Source organism: Mytilus trossulus, chromosome 2 (assembly GCF_036588685.1).
Source record: "Mytilus trossulus isolate FHL-02 chromosome 2, PNRI_Mtr1.1.1.hap1, whole genome shotgun sequence".
Classification (NCBI taxonomy): domain Eukaryota; kingdom Metazoa; phylum Mollusca; class Bivalvia; order Mytilida; family Mytilidae; genus Mytilus; species Mytilus trossulus.
The window spans coordinates 1,743,938-1,767,403 of NC_086374.1; the positions used below are offsets into that span (position 1 = coordinate 1,743,938).

Genomic DNA, 23,466 nt, shown 5'->3' on the forward strand with positions numbered 1-23,466 from the left:
TCATATGTGGCAATGAATGCATGCTGGCTTTCTTATCATACACACAGATGTTAATTGTTGGACCTGATCTACCACAGCGCCACCTGGAATTAAGTGGGGATAATCTTCAACAAAGTCTCTCATTAACATATCAGTATCTTCTTATCTTGATCACGTGATGTCCGTCAAAGCCTGGTACCGATAACAGACTTGTCGTCTGCTGTTTTGTCGGGTTGTTGTCTCTTTGACACATTCCCCATTTCTATTCTCAGTTTTATTAAGTTTACCTAGAATGGTCTTTTATATCGCAATACAACGGCAGCAACAAATCTATTTAAGTAGAAACCAATGTTTTTTTTAATCTTTATATGTATTTTTGTAACACGTTTAAGGAAATACAATTTTATAAATTACCCTAGAACAAACGTTTATGTCCTTCATATCAGGAAGAAATATTAAACAATAATGTAGTTCCTCGTGGAAATGTTACAAAGTTCATTGTAAGCACACATTACTCAAATCATTTATTACTATTAAGCCTTTGATAAATATAAATGTTTTTCAGAAGACAACCGATTTATTTGACCGATATGTTTGTTTTAAGTGACTCTCATTTCCTTTATCATAACTTTTTTTCTATACAATGTCGTAATTTGAGACACTGACACCAAGTTCAAAAATTGATTAATTTAAAAAGGCAATTACTTCCGTATACGATACTGTTAAATATGTCAATGATAAATGATCATGCAATGTATGACACGGTATGTATAGTTGTTACAATGACAAATGAACAAAAACTAAGATTTAAAGTATATTTCAGAGCAATTCAGGAGCCTGTATAGTCAGTGGATGTCGTTTGTTTATGTGTTACATATTTGTTTTTCGTTCATTTTTTTTTACATAAATAAGGCCGTTAGTTTTCTCGTTGAATTGTTTTACATTGTCTTATCGGGCCCTTTTATAGCTGACTATGCGGTATGGGCTTTGCTCATTGTTGAAGGCCGTACGGTGACCGATAGTTGTTAATGTCTGTCATTTTTGTATTTTGTGGATAGTTGTCTCATTTGCATACCACAGCTTCTTTTTTTATATTACTTTAGAATAATCATTTCAATTTTTTGCTGTTGAGAATTAGGTATTTTATGGTCTATAGCATGTACTGCAAATAAAGCCACTGATACCCTAACATTTCTGAAATCCATATTTTTCACATCATTTTCTTTTATGCAGTATAATTACCAAAAGATACTCTCTGATCTAGATTTTTGTCTTTACGAATATACATAAATACTGTCCCAAGTAAGAAAATTAGAAATTTGTCCTTTATTTCTACAAAGTTTCTACATATTTGGGATTGTTATTCATATATTAACGTTATCATATTTATTTGGGTAATAGGATAAAAGTGAACAAGAAGTCAAAACCGGGTCATTCGATACACTATTTTGAGTTACGTCCCTTTCACGAAACCTTATATAAACTTGAGTGCTAAAGAGTAGTACAATAATATCATAACTAGCTACAATATATCAAAAAAAACTTTAAATTAAGGCAACAGTAGTATACCGCTGTTCAAAACTCGTAAATCTAGGGACAAAAAACATAATCGGGTTAACAAACTAAAACTTAGGGAAACGCATTAAAAATAAGAGGAGAACAACGACACAACATTAAAATGTAATACACACAGAAACGGACTAAGCATTAGACAAAATCCGATGAGAATAACAAATACAACATCAAAACCAAAAACATGAATTTGGGATAGAATTTTTGTTTCAGTATTTTTCCAGTAACGTCACATAATAATTGCTGTAATATGTTGAGACTAGAGTCAGTTATTTAAAGGCAAAAAAAGATTCTTTAATGTCCTACTAACCAACTTTTCCCCCCATAATAATAAATTTCTCTTTTTCAGTTTTACTGAGCTAATAGGTTTAAACTTGCTGACTTTTTAATTTTATCAATGGAGTAATTTTAAAATCATTATCCTATTTAACCTTAGTTATATACGCATATCAACAGATTGCCATTCATTTATACCTGGTATACATTTGAATACAAACGATAAAAAAAACAATAAATATCCTTCCTCTAGATAACAATGTTTAAATATACTATTTAATTCATCTGTGACCAGTCGGAACGGTATGACCGGAACAAAACGGATCTCTTTGATAGACATCGCTAATTAAGTTTAAACCATTTACGTTCAATGAACTCAAAATATCAATCTTTTAGAAAAATCTTTTAAAAAACCAACAAAGCCATACTAGCGCTGTTCGTGATCTTAAACATGGACTCGTTTCTTAAATGTTAAAAATTTTGTCAACTCGTGTCTTATGAATATTTAGAATAAAACAGTGTGTTAATTAATATTCATTTCCTAGAGAATATAGATAAATTATATTAAATCAATCGATCTTGTAAAATAATGAACAATGAATGTTGCCCTACATAAGTCTATTGAATATTTGTGTCGTTTGTTTTTTTGTATTTACACTTTCTGCTCATATAGTATGCATCCTGAGGCATACCTTTTTTTTGGATCATTGGTAAATTGTCTTTAAAAAATCACGAGTTCAAAACCGGCTACAGAAAACTTGTAGCATTAATGTAGAATTAAATTAATAAAATAAAATATTTTTTCTTCTCGGTTTAAGATGCAGTCGGATTATAGCAAAGCGGTCTGTATACAAGGTAAACGTTTTGAACTATAGAATTTTTAACATTTCAATCCGCCACAAGAAGGTATTACTTTCATGTACATCGTCAATTATCAGTCAAATCTGCAGGTAGCAAAACATATAATTCTCAATGAGAAATGAAAAAGATGAAGTGTAATTAATTTAATGGCCATGACCGGTCGGTAGACTGATAAAAGTTTATATTTTTGGAGAGGTGATGAAATGTTTGCAGTGTTTTTTTTCTCCTTCTCATTTGTTATAAAAGTACATAAGAACACAGCAGCATATCAGGTAGATCACGGAATGTGTAGAATAACTGGAAGATATTAATAATTACACCACAACTGCATTTCACACATAGTATTCGAAAAACAAAATCAATGAAAACAAATTTTAATTCATTTTTTTCTCTATTGAATGCTAAAGTGATCTGCTAAGATGTTTTCATTGGTAGATATACACAGTACAAAAAGGTCTTTCTATCCTAGTGAAAATTGATGGCAATTGAATAAATATCCAGGGAGACCAATTATATTGAGATGAAAGCCCTTTAGTATCATTGTTACATGCTTGTTGATACGTAAAAGTTGATGAGCTTGATAATTTCACAGAACAATTGAATACATTTAACATATCGCAAATAAGTCTACCAAGGGAAGTTTTTAATGGCAACATGCATCTTAATATTACATAAAATATCAAAATTAATAACTTTGTTTATTCTACAATTGTGACAGTATCAGACATAATTCAAAATAACTTTATATGGGCTATAAACTAAATCCCTATCTTATTAAAGATTTTTATCTGAAATGGAAATATGATTATTTTTGTCTTGCATACAAATATAAATATCCAACAACAGTGTCAATGATAATCAAACAATGTTTAGTATTGTCATATACTGCACCTAATCAAAGACTTTATAAATCATAAAATGTATATCCGATATAATATTTCAACCTGATACTATAGCAGAGGAGTTTTCGTTTCCGAATAGATGTGTTTTAACCCGAACGTAATTATACAAGAGGTTCTATAGGAAATTAACTTTGAGCAGGATGTTTTCTGGTTCGGTCGTCAGAGTCTATAGTTATCAGTTAGGTTAATCCTTATACAAGTACTCAGACATATTTATTTTAGGCTACTGTCATAAACATTATGCAAGTACTTAGGAATATTTATTTTAGGCTACTGTCATAAACAACTCAGTGAAACCTATTCCAACAAGGTTTTTGTTTATATGTAACATATTTGTTTTTCGTACATTTTTTGTCACACGAATTGGGAAAGATCCGTTTGCGCCAAAAATGCGTCCTTTTGCGCCACAACATTTTTTTTCAAATGCTACGTTTGCGCCACATGTTTTAAAATTACATGGTATCATTTGCGCCAAAAGTAAAACATACGATTGCGCCAACTAGGAGAAATAATACTTCGGGAATCCTAATCCTTTATTTGAATTTGGTATCAGCCGTTTTCACGGCAAGTGTTTCCTTTTTTGAAACATATCTTCTTCTTACTGCTGCTTCGTGTAAAAAGTAGATATGTTAATACCAAGTTAAATATGTAGTAGTTTGTAAAGTCACATAATTGTAAAAAAACACAAAAATTGAAGGATGAAATGCATAAAACAGTTCATAATAATTCTAATTATTATAAAGCCCATATGCATGGTGGGAACAAATCACTGTATCATGCATCAATATATGTGGCTAAAACATAACCAGCAAAAGTTTCTATTTTCTTCTCTATTGGCATATCTTTATTAAATATTCAGCAATGCAATACGTTTTATTATCTCTCTATGCATTGCCTGTATAATGCATTGTAAGTCATTTCTCTCCAGATGCTCATCTTCATTGTGAAATATCTCCAAACATATGATACTTTTTAAGTCAAAAATAAGAATAAATATATATGTTCCAGACCATATGAGTATTTGGACCGTACGCATACGGTTCTGACTGTATACGTATACTCGTACGGTCCGACCATACGCGTACGGTCCAACCATACGCATACGGACCAGTACGAGCTAACCATACCTGTTATTTTTTTTTGTAAAGTTGCTTAATTTTCTAAAACAATTGACCTCCCACATTATGTTTACTTCCGATATTTTTGTTAAAGTACACATACGGTCCAGACCGGACGCGTACGTTCCAAATACTCATACGGTTTGGAACATATATAATAAATTATTGTTAATTATGATAGATATGTGTACAGGTAAATTGGCGCAAATGAGTTCCGAATATTGGCGCAATTGATACATTTGGGATAAAAATAATTGGCGCAAATGATACCCCTGAAAAACAGCAATTGGCGCAAAAGGAGAGCTGCCCACGAATTATGCCGTTAGTTTTCTCGATTTATCTTCTTTACATTGTCATTGCTTCTATATCTGATTATGCGGTATTGGTTTTGCTCATTGTTGAAGGCCGTACGGTGACCTATTATAGGTGCTAATTTCTGTGTCATTTGGTTTCTTGTGGAGAGTTTTCTCTTTGGCAATCATACCACATCTTCTTTTTTTTTTTTTACATTTGCCATGATGCTCCACGCAGTATGAAGGCGTTTTCAAATGCGACTTTACATCACGTGGTTGTTTCAATCGTTTGTGGGAAATAAACACAAATAAATATTCAATTCTAATTCTAATTTTTATTTCAATGAGTAAAACGTTGCATGTCAGAAAGCTATAGATTAAAATAAAAGAAGTATTTCAAATACATGTTGCGTAATACATGTAATAATAACTAGGCCACCAGTAGAAAAGTAATTATTTATCTGACGAAGGCCAGGGTAGCATCGCTATTTATATACCACTATACCAAGTAGCTGCTTTATAAATATAAAATAGATTCTTCGACACTTAAAGGATAATATATTTCCCCCAGCTTCTGAAATTCAAGATTAACAAATATTTACCAAACACTCATAAATCACTACTCGTTGATATAACTTTCATTCATAAAAAGTAAGAAAAGCGATAAGAAATAATGAGATATTGAATTATAGAATACATTAATGTTACATAAACGTAATATTTCTGATTAATATTTGTAGTAGCTATTATATGGAGGTAAATGCTCAGATTTATAGCAACTATTTGACAGCAGAAGTTATAAATATTAATAAAATAATTAACAGAATCACCGATATAAATAGTATATGTAGGATGTTTCGAGAAAAAGTATCCACCTCTTTCTTATTGTGGCTTTTAAAGCGATTAAATGATGGAAACTGACGGCATTGAATGAAGTCTCTACTTAATCAAATATGAAGTCCTCATTATTAAAGGTTTCCAAAATGCTAGAACGGTATGAGTATAACAAATATTATGTACAAGAGCTAACTTGCTCGTTATATCTACATAAGAAAATGCATGTACCAAGTCAGGCACACGCCAGTTGTTTTTCCATTCGTTTGATGTTTTACGTTTTTGATTTTGCTATTTTATTGGTGACTTTCCGCTTTAAATTTTCCACGGAGTTCGGTTTTTTTTGTTATTTACTTTTTTTCAATGGCAGAAGAATGATTAGATGACAAAACATGCAGTCCCAGTGCGTGTTCTAATCATCTTATTAAAGTATTTGGCTAATACTATTTGGCTTATACTTATTTGTCCCTACTTATGGTAGCACAATACAAAGATTTTTTTACTTCCAATCACTAACCTTTGAAATGCTGTAACTTTCTTATGAATGCATAGAAAATAATAAAAGAGGTATATAAAGATAGATAAAAGATTAATCTTTTAAATGAATGTAATATTTTTATTATGCAATCATTATGTAATCAATTATTATGTAATTAGCGGCAAAATCTTGGTACGTTCACTGGAATGAATTTAGCTCTATCATCTCTTTAACTATACAGAAAATTTTAACGAAATCATAACCAACACATCATGGGCTTCAAAAGGGTGTCCCAGATTGTCTCTATGGTGTTCCATTCTCTTATAAATCTCTAATTAGTGTAAACATCCTAACCACATAAAAGAAGATAGTGTTTAATTAGGTATAAAATTTGTTCTATACATTCTATCTGAAATCTGAGACACCCTTTTGTAGATAATGGCCATAGGAACAACATATAATAAAATCAACCCTCTAGGGATACCTATGCAGAAGCTAATTTCATTTGAAAGTGGAAATTTGGTGAAAAATATTTTAGACACAGTTAACCTTATAATTGATTACATAATTGTTGCATAATACTAACATTGCATTACTTTGAAAGAGTAATCTGTTAGCTATCCAAAACTACCACTTTTATAAATTTTCAAGCATAATTAAGAAAGTTACAGCATTTTAAAACTTGGGAGTTGGAGTTATAAAATCTTTGTATTGTGCTACCTTATACGTGTATATATTTCAATATGAAGATGCTACAAAAATATGTTACAAAAATCGAAAATTAAATATTAAAATGGATTAACACGACATGTGAAAAAACGTTACTAAGACAGCAATTCACACATACGCACGCACTAGTAATGAAACGTTATCAACAACCAACAAAAAGATACAAAGGAAACATAAAAGAATATCAAAATATTTATTTAAACATATTTATTTATAGTGGATTGGGAAACAACTTAATGCAACGTATATCAACCCCTTTCCACTTTGCAGATGCGAGTGCTGCCTTGTTGCGGCATTAGCTTACGCTTTTTCGAAATCTACAAGAGTGTCTTTTACGTGCAAGAGATATGGCTCTCTGTTAACACGGGTCAGTCATTTATCGTCCCCTTCAAAGTATATAACTGCACAATTAAGACAAAAAAGAGGCGAAAGATATAAGGAGGACAAACAAATTTCTTCAAAACGTGATTGTTCCCGAAATGAAATATGTCGGCTTCACGAATGAAACTCGTCGTTTTTCTTACCATAAACTCCATAAATTAGGATTGTAAAGCATCTATATAAGCATATACATCATTATATGTTATTTTATAGTTATAATTTCACACACTGATGTCATATGTTCAGAATAGATTATGATGCTTCTCAGGTTATGTGATCAATGATTTATATTTATCATAGCCGACTATTAACTTTTGGGAAAGTGCATTCTGAAAGGTTTCAGTATTCTGATGTTTTTGTGTGACTAGATTATGCAAACATTATTCACAGGAGCTTTACGATATTTTAAACATTCTACGAAGAGGTAATATATTCAAAGATCCAGACAGACTAGATAGAAAAGTTTCAGCGAAAAGCAGAAATCTAAAAATTAACAATTTAAATTGCTTTGATTTAAATGTAGAATTCTACAGAATAGAATATTGCATAAACAATAATTGTCAACAACAGTTTGACAGATTGAATGGCGAATAATCAGCTCAAAGTGAAACCAATGTGAATTTATTGTCCCGTATAAGGATTCAAAATTAAATATATTATTTAGATTTGTCATATATTTGTAATAGTTAAAATTGAGATCAGTTACTGTGACAATCACTTGTCGTTTAACAACATCACATAACTAGCTTAAACCACATCATTGTATTAGATAGGTTTGTGCAGTGAAAAATACGGTCGGTTATTTGTAAACAAATACCTTAAGCTTTAAAGTTATATAAATGGACTTACAATGATAAAATGATCAGTAATACATTATGTGGTATGAAGTAATTAGTATCAAATATACCATGTAGAGGTAAGGCAGAAGAAATAAAAATGGACACTAAGAAATCATAAGTGAATGAGAACAGTCAAAACCATTGCAAAAAACCTGAAATCTTCAACAAGGTCAACAAAGTCCTCAACCCTACAACGAAAAAGTTTGGTAAACACGAAGCCAATACTGGGGTTAAAATCTGGCAGCAGATCCTACATCTAAATCCACATTCAGCCTCTGTCTAGTCTAAGCAACACGAAACATAAACAGGGGTTAGCATTTAGCTATAGCAGTGTTAAAAATCCTACATTCACATTTATATGCACTGTCCGCCGTGTCTGAGCAATAAACCCCCAAAGTGAGGTTAACACCTGGCTCCAGAAGGGCAATTAGATCCTTCATCAACATTTAGATGCAGCGTCCGCCGTATTACTCTTGGCAAGTACAAATTATGTGATAAGTCTTAATCAAATGGCAAAATGGAAGAAACGAAGGAAGGGATTGCGGTAAAGACGATTGGAACGAATCCGTGGTTATGTGCGACACAGATTAACCATCGATTTATGGTCAATCAAAAATATTTCGAAGGGATGACTCAACTTTACCACTACGAAGACTTGGTTTAATAACACAAACGTTCTTGTTAGCAGCAAAACTCGACCAAGAAAATCATGATAAAAGCCCTGGACTTCTGTAGAGTACAAATATTAGTATAAATACAGACAGACACATTTGGTCCAAGGTGTTAATCACGTTTTGTCAAGTTCAATTCATTTGTTATTTTCATATTCTTAAATGCGTTAAAAATGTGACCAAAAACTTGTATACTGGTCTTTACGGTAATGCAGAAATTGTTTTATAGACACGTTTACTTGGTTTTTGTTTGTGTCATCGTTATTTATGTTTCGTTGGGTATCCCGGGCTTTCGTAAACCCTATTGATTTTTTGCTTCGTAACTGACCATTATCCATGTTCTTCACAGACAAAAGATTTTCAGCGTCACAGTACAAAATTGCTATCCTGTGTATTTATACCTAAATGCTTTGTCATGGTTATGTATGCTGGTCTTTAGGTCAAATGTTTTCCTGTAGCTATTTATATATTTAAAAGCTAAAAAATAAGACATTTTTCTCCTTATCGCATATATTAATCTATAATAAATGTTTACATAACAACGTCTCAAATGAGAGTAACTGTAATATGTAGTCCATTATATAACTGTAGATTTTGTAAAACTTAGATAAGTTTAAATCTTATTATTTTTTAAAACAGACAAAAAGGATCAGACACTATACATGATATAAAAAGAACTGAGCAATAGATTTTTTGGTAAAGTTTGTTTCCAGTTTTTTGAGAAAAAAATTACATGTTTTTGACCCTGAATTTTTTTTTTGTCTCACCTTCAGCTGCCACATTATGTAATGCTAAAATTTAAAGAAGAAAAGAATGGTTTCGACATGGTTCCAAAAAAAAAAAAAGATTGTTGAGGCGAAAAAACAAGTTTATCGAAAAAAATCCATAGCCATCTCCCCACCCCAAGAAAACCCAATGGCTGCTGTCTAACACTAGACTTCTAGTAGAAACTGTCATAAGTCGAAGAGATCAGACAAAACCATTGCAAAAAACCTGGAATCTCCAAAAAAGCAAAACAAAAAAAGTCCTCAACGCTACAATGAAAAAGTTTGATAAACACGAAGCCCAAACTGGGGTTAACATCTGGCTCCAGAAGGGTAAGCAGATCCTACATCTAAATCCACATTTAGCATCTGTCGTGTCTGAGCAACATGAAACCTAAACAGGGGTTAACATTTAGCTCTAGAAGTGTTAAAGATCCTAAATCTTCATGCATATGCACCGTCCGCCGTGCCTGAGCAACAAGAACCCCAAACTGGGGTCAACATCAGGCTCCAGAAGGGTAAGCAGATCCTTCATCCAAACCCAGATAAAGACGATTGAAACTAATCCGTGGTCATGTACGACACAGATAATCTATCATGGCCAATCAAATCTTTCGATGGGAGGACTCAACTTTACCAGTACGAAGACTTGGTTTTATTTTAGCGCAAACGTCCTTGTTACCAGCAAACCTCGGTAAAGAATATCATGATAGAGGACGCCAGCCCTGGACTTCTGTATAGTATTACTATTGGTATAAATACAGATAGACACATTTGGTCAAAGGTGTTCATCACGTTTTGTGAAGTTCAATTCATTTGTTATTTTCATATTTGAGACTGCGATAACATTTGACCAAAAGCTTTTATAATTGTCTTTAAGGTTGTACAGACACTGTATATGACAGTTCTTGTCCATTCGTTTTTGAAGCGTTTTGTTATTTGATTTTGCCATGTATTATGGACTTTCCTAATTGATTTTCCTCTGAGTTCAGTATTTTTGTGATTTTACTTTTTATTAACACAATTACTTGTTTTTTTTTTTTGGTAATTTTTATTTATGTTTCGTTGGGTATCCCGGGCTTTCGTAAACCCTATTTAGTTTCACTTCGTAACTGATCATTATCCATATTCTTCAGACACAAAAGAATTTCAGCGTCACAGTACAAAATTGCTATCCTGTGTATTTATACCTAAATGCTGTGTCATGGTTATTTATGCTGGTCTTTAGGTCAAATGTTTTCCTGTAGCTATTTATATATTTAAAAGCTAGAAAATAAGACATTTTTCTCCTTATCGCATATATTAATCTATAATAAATGTTTACATAACAACGTCTCAAATGAAAGTAACTGTAATATGTTTCCAATTATGTAACCGTAGATTTAAACTTAGTTTAGTTTACATCTTTTTATTTGCTAACACAGAAAAATAGGACCAGACGCTTTCATGGTATAATAATTACAATCATTAAACAAATGTAACAGACAATGAGAACAGAGCAGAGATAATGTGCATGTAAACCTTGGGTTATAAACAATAAAGAAAACACATTAATGATGACTGAATAAAGCTTTGTTGTATAAATATATAATTCTGCACTTTACTATATTTTAAGCATCGCGTTATTAAAGAAGGATTAAGATTTTTATATCGAAGTATGTCTCTGACCATCAAGATTTTGTGTCCGTCTATCTGACTGTTTTAAAGAGCACTATGCATTTTTCTCTGTTGGCGTATCTTCTAGTTATGGTTGAAAAAGGGGTGAAGGATCTTTCCAAATGTTTAATTGGTTATGATGGGTAGCTGAAGTATTTCATATTTCGTATAAAGACTTCGAAATTGAGATAAAATGAAGGACAATGTTTATATTTATTTACCTACATAAAAAATATCAAAACTAAACAGCTGTTGATAGCTATTGATATGCACATCATAATTTATCTTAATATCTAATTATATTGTAAACAAACATTGATTCTAAAAATACATAATGAACATGTCTTTTAAAAAAAATACATGGTAACAGTCGGATACAATTATTAAGTCACTACCTCTATTCTACCACGACGCACCATTTGATAAAATTAGTAGATTAATAGGGTTACCAATTATAAAGTTGTACCATCTTATGTAAAATTGAGAATGGAAATGGAGAATGTTTCAAAGAGACAACAACCCGACCAAAAAAATAAAAAAACAACAGCAGAAGGTCACCAACAGGTCTTAGATACATATTGTACTAATTTTCTCAATCAAAATTATATAGACAACTTTAATGCTGCATGCATGAATGTATTTCAATACAGTCAATCTACAAGTGAGTTACATTGCTGTACGATTTGTTCTAACGAAACTTAAAGTTTTCAACCCCATACGATTTTACCAGATAAACAGAATAATGTATATACTTAGATCCTTTCACAGTACACATTTTATAGTTATAATTATAGTAAAATTTGTCCTCGGAACTCATTTCTTTGGTAACCTGATTAAATGTACAACGCATTCCGAAAAAATGTAATTTAGTTGTTTTGGGCATTCACTACATAAAGGCAACAGTAGTATACCGCTGTTTAAAACTCATAAATCCATGGACAAAAAACAAAATCGGTGTAACAAAGTAAAACTGAGGGAAACGTATTAAATATAAGAGGAGAACAACGACACTACAATATGATATGTTGTTATATTAATTATTTTACAAAGGACGGCTGATATTTTACAAACCTTTTTTGTTTCTAACCTATACTGTTCTAATTACATTTAGCAGATATTTTTTACCACCATATGTTTTACAATAATTAAATTAATTATTGTATTTTTTTCTGGTGTTACATTAATTCAATAACTATGTATTAATTTGATATTTGACAATTTGTCATACTTTCTCTCATACTGGTCATGCTTTCTCTCATACTGGTCATGCTGGTACTATTATAACGCATTTTTCATGTCCCTGGGGTTAACATTGTTTGACCAATGTGTGTATTCGCTATATCATCAGAAAATATATGTGTTTAAGCCCCCTTAATAAGGTGTATATAATTGAGGATCTAGAGTTGGTTAACAATCTAACGACTTAAATCTCTTTGAAAATGAAATAATATTAGATTTAAGACTTATGGTTTGGACGGTAATTTAACGTCTGAACAATACAGTTTCGCCTTGAGATCAATTGTGTGTCACAGTGTTTTATTTTATAGTTGATTCGGTGACCTGACCCTGATATCACCTTTAGAACTCATAATAAAATGAATTAAAAAAGCTTAATAAGGAAGTTGATTAGAAGAAACATGCCAATCTGAGGTATATTTCTGGACTCAATGGAATTTCCTTATTCTAAATTCTAAATTATTTACAACATTATCACCTTATGTGTTATTATTTATTTGTATTTTCTCCTGTTTTACGACCATCATTGCATTATGGCACTAAACCTAATACATGTCCAATTAGACAACACCTATTCTCTAATTAAATGTTTCCAGTGGTGTCTTAAGCAAACACCTCGTAGAAATGTCAACAACAACATATATGTTACTGGTTCAAATTACCTCTGCATGAGTTGTCTTTTTTATTAAACGAAACCCTCCCGAACGTCAAATTGTACCATTAGAATTATCTTATTTGTTATAAGACCAAACATGCCATTGCTCGCGATGTTTTATTAGTATTTTTACTTACACGTTTTTGAGACAAGTGACACGTTTTGCTAATTTAAAATGAAAAACAAATATTCAGAATAATGTGTAAATTTACAAATAGTAACTTACCTTGAATTTGTTGCACTTTAGCCTCTGAATCATTTATACACTGCAACGCATCCATTGTCATTATCACTTTTAATTCTTTATTTGAGGAATTATTATTATCATCCAGATTTCAAAAGTATAAATTATTATTATTATTTCCTTTCATAAAGAAAATCCTTTATTTCTACTGGTCACTGGCTGTTATTCATAATAAACATCAATGTCGTGCGGTGTATTGCAGTAGGTCATGTCTTAAACGTCACACAAACACTTTGGAAAAATAAAAATCTTCAATTTAGGTTTTCAAACTTGAAGCAGTTGTAAGACTGTCTTTGTCCACCTAGCAGTCAAAACAAAAAATACAAAATCAATTATTACAGCAGTTGACTTGAACTATATAATTGCAATTGAAAATGTCTGAAGCAGTTTGACTTGATCGTATCTACAACTGAGATTATCGAGGATTGTATTATAAGAAGAGTTTAGCACTGAATCGATAATCTTCAAGAGTTTTGTAGTGTAATTAAACACAGGCCAATTTATTTTAAATCTTTAACACTATTTAAATCAATCATTAAATGTAATAAGTATCACACTACTATCGGTTTCATCACTGATATATACCATATGTTCTCCGACGGTAAGGTGCTTCTATCCACGTGCTCAATATCTTGTAGCTCTGAAGATGGTCGAATAACTTTTTCACAGATAAGATCCTTCTGTTTTGTAGGTTAGATATTGACAAATAGATGTCGCAGTGATTATCTGATGAACTCAAAATATTATTGTTGATATTAATTGATCAAATTGGAAAGTAAGCTGCAATCCTTTCTGAATATTAAATAAACATCTAAACAATATATAAAGTTTGAAGTAAATCCAATTGTTCTATCAGAGATCACAACAGTTCCGTATGTATTTCTGTATTGAATTATTTCTCCCTCTTTGAGTTACTCCGTCATGTTGACATTCAGTCACTCCAACTCTTTGGCATTTTATTTATATCGGAATCTCACTCTGCAAAATAAAGGATATTATTCTTTAATAATTAAATTTAAATATTCAACTTAAGGTCATAACGCCTTGGTATAGATCGGTTTTATTCTATTAATAGGGTTTTTTCAATACGGACGCAATTAACCATTTAGAGATAAATAGTACTGTATATGAAATTCAATGGTCACATGTAATAGATACCAGGTTTACACTAAATTAGAGACATATAATTGTACAGTGGTATGTACGGCATTGTCTACCCAGTAATATCGTCGATCTATTTTTGACTATCCTTTAAAATGTTTAAAACTGTCAAGTAATGTTTAAGTATTTCACGTATGAAAGGATTATTATAATGTTCTGTGTCAAATATACATATATTTTCATTATTATATAACGACGACCGATTTTTTTTCGTTCTTTACTCTCACTTAGAAACCAAGACTATTCAAAGTCATGACGGCAGCATTTGTTTTTACATGAATGAAAGAAAACAAATATAGAAAAAAAAACTTTTTTCTTGAATAAACGTTACAAAAACAATGTACAAGTCATAGATTATTCAAAATATATTTTTTATTGTCGTCAGGCGTTTTAAAAAAGATAAATCTAGAGCAAAGCTGAAACGCAAATCATTTAATCATAGTTTCCAATTATTTTTTCCATATCCGTTTATTGTACCATACGTTAACTGAATTGAGATTTGAATTTTTTTACTATCCTTTTGCTTAACATTAAATAAATAAAGGGTAAAATGTTCAACAATAAACAATTTTATAGACAATATGTTAAGATTTAAATAGACCAGATTCTTGACAATTTATGAATGTAAGAGTAACTACAAAAGAACTGTCATCGGAACAACACGACATACTTTAAAGGACAACAATCTTAAGACATACTTAAATACAACCATCTACTAGGTTCCCGAAATAGGCCGTGTCCATTTACATGTCAAGGGTTACAAAATAGATTTAAAACTCAAATCTTCAGCTGTTCCAATTAGTAGTAAAACAATAAAGCCATTGAAGGGTGTTAAATAAAAAAATCCTATAGTTTAGAAAAATCACTTAACTCCGTATAAATAGTATTACACACAATGATGTTAGAGCTTACTGTTAAAGTAATTCATATGCTGATATAGAATGCCGTCTTGTTATTTGATATCGGTCATTGTACTAAATCTAACACTGCAATTTCTTAAACAGTACAGAAATACGATTCAATTCCCAAAGTGAATTTTCAAATGCATAAAATAAAAACCATTCAGATTTTTTTCGAACTGTTAACACGGAAATAAGATAACAAGACGCGAGGATTAAAAATGTGACAGCCTGATAACAATATTATCTAAACTTTATCAAAAGTTTTCTGTCGTTTGTTTTATCTTATTTTTGAGTTTGAATTCACATTACTATAGGACGTGTCATGGTACTTATCTATCCCAAATTCATGTATTTGGTTTTGAAGTTATATTTGTTATTCTCATAGGATTTTGTCTAATGCTTAGTCCGGTTCTGTGTGTGTTACATTTTAATGTTGTGTCGTCCTATTATATTTAATGCGTTTCCCTCAGTTTTAGTTTGTTACCCCGATTTTGATTTTTGTCCATGAGTTTATGAGTTTTGAACAACGGTATACTACTGTTGCCTTTATTCAAAATAATATTATCATAAAAACTTGATTTCTTATTTGCTAAATTTTGCAAATAGAATTATACGTTTGTTTTGATCATTTCTTGCGATACACTGAAGATTCCAAAGGGACAGTTTAATTTAAAGTAGAAATTAACTGACAATATAAAAGAGAAAATGTGGTGTGATGGGTCAAGAACCAGAAAGAGAATAAATTACAAAGAACAGTCGACAACAAAGTTAACCAATCGCAAAGCAACACAAAACCCACCAAAATCATGGGTAATATCAGGACCTCCAGAAAGTAGAGTAGATCCTGCTCAACGTTTTTACTATGTTTTGTAGTTTAAACATGTCCGCTTTCAGCATCAATGAAGAGAAATAAAAGATTGGCCGAAGAGACATTATAATACTTGTCAAAGAGCTCATCTTTTGCAGTAAAAGTTGTATAGTTTAAATGTGAATACGGTTTCTAAATACGCTTTTACTTATATTTTTTGTTGAGAATAAAGCATATGACACTTCACACATGATTACGAGAATAAAGATACTATCCTGAATTAGTCAGACAACTTAGATTTAGAAAATATTTATAAGAATATTCTAATAAAATTCATACTTTCCTATGTTGACAACAATTTTGAAGATACATGTATTTCTTGGTTGTTTCTCCAATTTTTACCTTCCCTAAACCCTCTCAGAAAATTTTTATATATTTCGAATTTCTAGGTTTTTACATATTTTATGAATTGAGAATTGCAGCAGGAAATACATATAAAGAAAGACGAAAATACATAAATATTTCAAAGCTCAAAAAGACCACCTTTATTTTTTATATTTTTTTATAACTAGAGACAAATGCCAATATCACGTGAGTATTATAAAGGTAAAAGATACTCTATTTATCTGACATCCATGTTCATTGATTTATGTACAGACCTATACATTAGAACAATATAGACAGATATAACAAAAACTGCAAGAAACAATAAAAGAAAAGAAAACAACTTTAAGAAACAATAAAATAAAAAAAAACTTTAAGAAACAAAAAATACAAAAAGATATAGAAATAAATTTTAAAAAAAGGTAAACAATGTAAAAAGAACTACTTAAACCCCTCAAAACAGATACGCAGTAACAATACAGGCTTTTGTTAACCTATTTAAAAGGAGTATTGTGAGTTTATACAATCAATTATTCTACTTAATGAACATCCTAGCTGTCGGTGTTTCTGTATAATTATCATTCGACTGTCAGTAGAAAAATAGATATATTCTCAATTCATACATATAAACTTAATGATGACATATGCCTGTGCTTCCTGCTTCTCTATTCTACTCAGACATCAATACTTCATGAATATATTTAGTAACTGTGAGATGAAAACTGTATTTTTATATACACCTACAAATGTTCGTTCGTTCATCCGTCTGTTCGTACGTCTGTCCCGTTAAAGTTAAAGTTTTTGGTCAGGTAGTTTTTGAGGAAGTTCAGGAAAAAATCTCGAAACAGTGATTTCAAATCAAATATGTTGTATTCTGATTCCAAAAAATACCGGTGAATTATATTACCACACTAGAAATAAAGTGCACAAAACATCTGTACTGCAATTTCTTTACGTTTTATGTTATTCAACATTTAACTAGGAGGTTAGAAATAATTCGTATCATATGTAGGTTTAATTGTATCACTCATTTAACCCTTAATTACCTTTGCTCTGTTTGGTAGCTAATTCATAATGACATCATGTAATCTCTTGCACAGTGAGCATCAACATAATTGTTGTTCTACCTGATCAAGTTTGACACAAGAACTTGGAGAAACAAATTCAATCATTATCTAATATCGATAGTTTAATTTTAGAATTAAAGTGCTTGCTAAAGCTTCCGTGTTGAAATTCTAAAGCTGAACGAACTCGACTTGGAAAGTATGACAAAATAGAAGCAACAGTAGATTACTGATGTTCAAAACTTAGAAATTCATTTTTATATGTGTACGTGAACAGGGTCAGCATCCCATGCTAGGTAAATGTCAAACACCATGATCAACATATGACGAAAGGGATTTAATAAAACTGAGAATGAAAATGAGGAATCTGTCAAAGAGACAACAACCCGGTCAAAGAGCAGATTATAACCGAAGTTCCCCAATTGGTCTTCAACGGAGCTAGAAATACCGCATCTGTAGGCGGGAATCACTCTCCCCTAAATAAAAATGAGAACTAGTTCAGTGAAAATGGACGGCATACTAAACTCCAAAACATATAAATGAATTAAAATTAAAAAAAAAACCACAAGAATAACAGAGGCTCATGACTATGGACAGGCGCAAACAATGCAGCGGGTTAAACATGTTCAGTTACTACAGACCAGACGAATTGACTTGTCTCACAAGATCTACGAAAGCGAAGACATGTCTCTCGTTGTCTACAACACAGATCCATCGTATCGTATATAATTAGATCGTGATGGTTACCGTTAATCTCCTCAGTGCAGTGTCAATTTAAAATTAGTCCCCCTCGTATGTAAGCTGTAGGAGTTATTGAGTATTGAGCGTTTTTCTATTTATGATTACCATATACTTTTTAAATGTATGATCTTCACATCTAAAGATTGAAACAAAAGACAACAAAGGACAACACAAGTTTTAGTCGAAATAAAAACCAACCAATTATGACAAACAAAAACGACAAAAGCAAAAGGACAAGAACAGATTACAAAACAGCAAAAGGACAAGGACAGATTACAAAACATTAACTTAAGATTAAGTAACACCTCACCATACATTGGAACAGAGAGGAGGTTACAGTTTAAAAGCAGTAAAATTGAAATCGTCGTTAATATGTGTTATGTAAAACAAATGGATCTAGAAGTGAAGCAGTGTTTGTTTGAATTGTATAATTTATTTTACATTCACTTTGATATATATGAGATTCACGTACTCATTGCAACGGAAGATTGAATGACAGGACATTTGTGTTTTCTTTCAGAATGTTTTACAATTAGTGTTTTTCGCAAACCGACAGTTCCGTTTTAATATGAAATACCCCAAATTTTTCAGACTAATCCAAAGCTGTTTAAGGAGTACGAATAGTTTGACTTCTAAAGAAACCCATTTATGATTATCTCTGGACAAAATCCTGTTTCAGTGTTAATTAACCCTGACCGAGTAAGTCGCTTAAATTGGCAGTTTGTGAGCTGAAATTCATGAACCGGTTTTAGACTTGTTAAAAATACAGTAAAATGCTGTAAGTGATGAGAAAGTTTACGTAGTTTTGGTTTTAAACATATTAATTTATAGTGGATTGGGAAACAAGTTTTTCAACTTATATTAATCCCTTTTCACTCTGCGTGCTCGAGTGCTGCCTTGTAGCTGCATTATCCTACTCTTTTTCGAAATCTACAAGTGTCTTTTACGTGCAAGACATATGGCCCTCTCTTAACACGGGTCAGCCATTTATCATCCCTTTCCAACGGCCTATCATCGTTTCCACAAGACCATGGTGTCAAGGGAGAGCCGAAAGTTTACGTATCTTAATCAATGAGTTTTGCAAAACTGTATACAAAACTTTGAACTATTTGAAAAACTAAGGATTTTCTTATCCCAGGCATAGATTATCTTAGCCGTATTTGGCACAACTTTTTGGAATTTTTAATCCTCAATGCTATTCAACTTTGTACTTGTTTGGGTTTATAAATATTTTTGATTTTAGCGTCTCTGATGAGTCTTACGTAGACGAAACGGGCGTTTGGCGTACTAAATTATAATCCTGGTACCTTTGATAACTATTCGCGCGTACATCTTCACATGATACGTATGTCATTACTAGGATTAACCTAACACATATAATCCTGTTGAAATAGCCAATTTACATGACTTCATGACAGCGTCTTGGATTGACTGACACAAACCGCTTTATCAACTCACAAGAGACAAGGTTTATACTTTAAGATATCAATGAAATTGTCTGATCTGAAAAATAAGATGGAATCATTGTAAGCCTGCTATATATGATGAGTTTTTTCCCCACCTTGTTCCAAATAGAATCTGAGACATCGATGACCTACTATCCCTTCCGTTCATGCGAAAGAAAATGGTTATGTATAAAACGATGAGTTCGAAACACTTTTCTGCATATATCAATTCCATTAACGTTCAAAAAAGGAAATCACAAAAAAAACTTAGAGAAAAACTTAAAAAGGAAAGTCCCTAATCAAATGGCAAAATCAAAAGCTCAAACTCAACAAACGAATGGATAGCAACTGTCATATTCCTGACTTGTTAAAGGCGTTTTCTAATTTAGAAAATGGTAGATTTAAGCTTGGTTTTACAGCTAGCTAAACCTCCCACTTGTATGACAGTCGCATCAAATTCTATTATATTTACAACGATGTGTGAAAAAAACAAACGGACATAAAAGGTAAAAATGGCATAAAAAGGGCACATCCGTCAATGTTGTGTTATAATATTAATCCCTATAAAAACGAATAAATTTGTAGCAGAGAAACACAAAATGGAATATTGATCAAGCATAAAAGCAAAAATTAAAGAAAAGAATACACAAATTTACCATAGTACAATAACACTATGACGGTATAGTTAAGAACAGAGCCACGTCAAATATGTATCAAAGAACTATAAAAAGGCACAAAGACAAAGCGCATAAGCAAAATATTTTGAATACGATACTAAATAAAGGCAATAGTAGAATACCGACAAAAACAAACGCCATCATACAGCCCAATGTATAGGAGATTATATGAGCATAAACATGCGAGATTTTTATTACCGTTTTAAGAAATGCAGCATACAAATATGCTATAACATTTGTATGAGTTTTTAATTTTTGCGTTAACTATACCCTCCAAATTTTAGCTATAATTAAAACAGCACAAACATTCTGACTTTCAGTATTCTAAAGGTCATATGATACTGGTAAAACGTATTTTAATTGGTACAATCATAAAGTAGGGTAATGATCGGGTTTAATCGATAGTCTTATGGTCATGTATTAATCTTATGTAAACGGCACTTTTAGCTGAAGTCTTTGTAATGTAAAACCATATGCTATCGATAAATTCTTGGTCATTTCTGACTGATTAAAATGGACATTTAGCACTTAATTTTATTAGTCAGCAATAAAGAGATGTCTTTTTATTACCTGCGTTAATTAGTCAGTTATCAGCTGATGTAATTGTCTTTTTATTACCTGTAATAATTTTTAAGTCATCAGCAGATTGAAGTGGTCATGATCTTATTAGACACATACAAGGCAAGCAACAGTTATTTACTGATAAACAACACATGTGAATGCATTTTAAAGATACAGATCGATTGAAAGTGAAGAAATAAGTTGAACTTCAAATGGAGAGACCGAGTATGTTATCGACAGGATATAAGTTTATTGTTTAAAATGAATCGACCTTTCTATAAAAATGTCACGATACAAATTATACAACTTTTCTAGTATATTAAGATATAAGACCTTGCCAAAATGTATATATAGATATAAATATTATATAAACAAAATACAAATAGAACTACCAGCGTATTCATTATTGACTATTTGTAAACTTTATAACGAACATCTATAGAGATGCTGTGCTACCCTCAGTTTCGGTTTGTAACCCGGATTTTTTTTTTCTCAATCGATTTATGAATTTCGAAAAGCGTTATACTACTGTTGTCTTTATTACAAAAATTACAAAGTTATTCTGTTTAGTTCAACTGCAAAAATCTGACAGGGAATATAATTGAAATGGCGCTTTTAGTTTCTCTCGAATACTATAGATTTACATGTCCCATTGGTATCGTTGTCTCCTTATATAAAGGAAACAGAAGCCTACCGCTGTTCGAAACTCATAAATAGATTTAAAATAACAAATCTGGGTTAAAGCGGTATACTACTGTTGCCCTTATTTACAACATAAAACTGAGGGAAACACGTTAAATATAAGAGGAGAACCACGACACAACATTGAAATGTAACACACACAGGAGCGAACTAAGCATTAGACAAAATCCGATGAGAATATCAAATAAAACATCAAAACTAAATATATGAATTTGGGATAGAAAAGTACCGTGACACGTCTTATAGTAAAACTTCAAAGTACTGGCAAACAGAAAGATTGTATCTGACAGATCATAACATTACAAACATACTAAAACCATCAAGCTTCTGACCAACGTGAAGTTGTGATGTTCTGGAGTTCCAGTCAACAATATAACGAAAATATTTGATAGACAAACGGAGTGGTGAAATGATGGACAAGATAATTGTAAGATAGCTCTATTACAGGGTTATAATTCGCATCAATAACTAAAACAATAAACGAATACTGACTTTGATAACTTGTGATCATATGAAGGATATTATTCGATATTTTATCAAATACATGATAGATAAAGTAAATAATACATTGCTGTCCATGAAAAACATTGTAAGGAAATTAATTATAAATTCAACTAGTAGCAGCTACAAATTTGTAATGGTAAAATTCAAAAGAACGGCAACGCCAGCTAACACATTGCTTCACAAATGGGACATAAAACATAATTCTCTATTCAAAGGGTTAAATTGGTTATATTGTAAGTCAGTTATAGTGGTATTTTAGGTTCTGAACATTATGGTTTCATAATTATTCGTTGGAAACCAATTTTCGTGGATTTCGTGTGAACAGGTGAACCACGACATAAAATGTTCAACGAATGACAGATTTTCTATATTCTTGTATGCAGACTTAGGCAAAACCCCAAAATTAAATATCTAACATGCAAGTTTTCCTAATCTACGAAAATTGGTATCCACGAAAATATGATTCTCATGTTATGAAATAATGTATAATATTATCAATGAATCCTTTATATTAGAATGCATATTTATCAATCATAAAACTTCAGGGTAAAAGGTAGATTGACAAGTGAGTTGATAAAAGAAAAGTAACACTTGAAATAAAACTAAACAGTATTTAAGTGTTAACTTTGGGTGTTACAATAAACATGTTTCTGTAAAAAAACCTGTATCAAATGCAGATGTTTTCAGAGATTTTTCGCGAAGAAAGTGCAGTTCATTTTGAAATAATCAACACTGTTTTTATTAACAACTCTCAAAGTATATAATATTTCATGATATCAAAAAGGGACATTAAGATAATGAGTCGATGAATGCTTTGGGGAGTTCATTAGATGCTAAATATTTAGTGTTATGTCATTATTACAAGATTTGTTTATCATGATATTTCATAAAATAACGACAAACCAACTAAAATTGAAGTATAAGAGAAATAAAAATACAAAAACCCTATCGAATTCAGTTAGATACAACATATAATATGGATAATTTGTGTTCGTTGGTGTTTTTCTCTGTTTGTTCCTCTGGTTATTT

The 23,466-nt window shown here is 31.3% G+C and overlaps 1 protein-coding gene across 6 annotated transcripts in view; it reads right to left on the reverse strand.

The window, feature by feature from the left end:
• Window positions 1–23,466, reverse strand: part of LOC134706224 (corticotropin-releasing factor receptor 2-like) — a 113,908-nt gene that overhangs the window by 45,767 nt on the left and 44,675 nt on the right. For 4 of the 6 annotated variants that reach the window (XM_063564968.1, XM_063564967.1, XM_063564970.1 and 1 more), the window contains one exon: window positions 13,471–14,466. In XM_063564968.1, coding sequence (XP_063421038.1) covers window positions 13,471–13,531 — 61 coding nt within the window. In that variant the 5' untranslated portion in view covers window positions 13,532–14,466. Of the gene's footprint in view, window positions 1–13,470; window positions 14,467–14,646; window positions 14,744–23,466 lie in introns of those variants that run through there. The other 2 variants (XM_063564966.1, XM_063564969.1) reach the window with 2 other exon arrangements.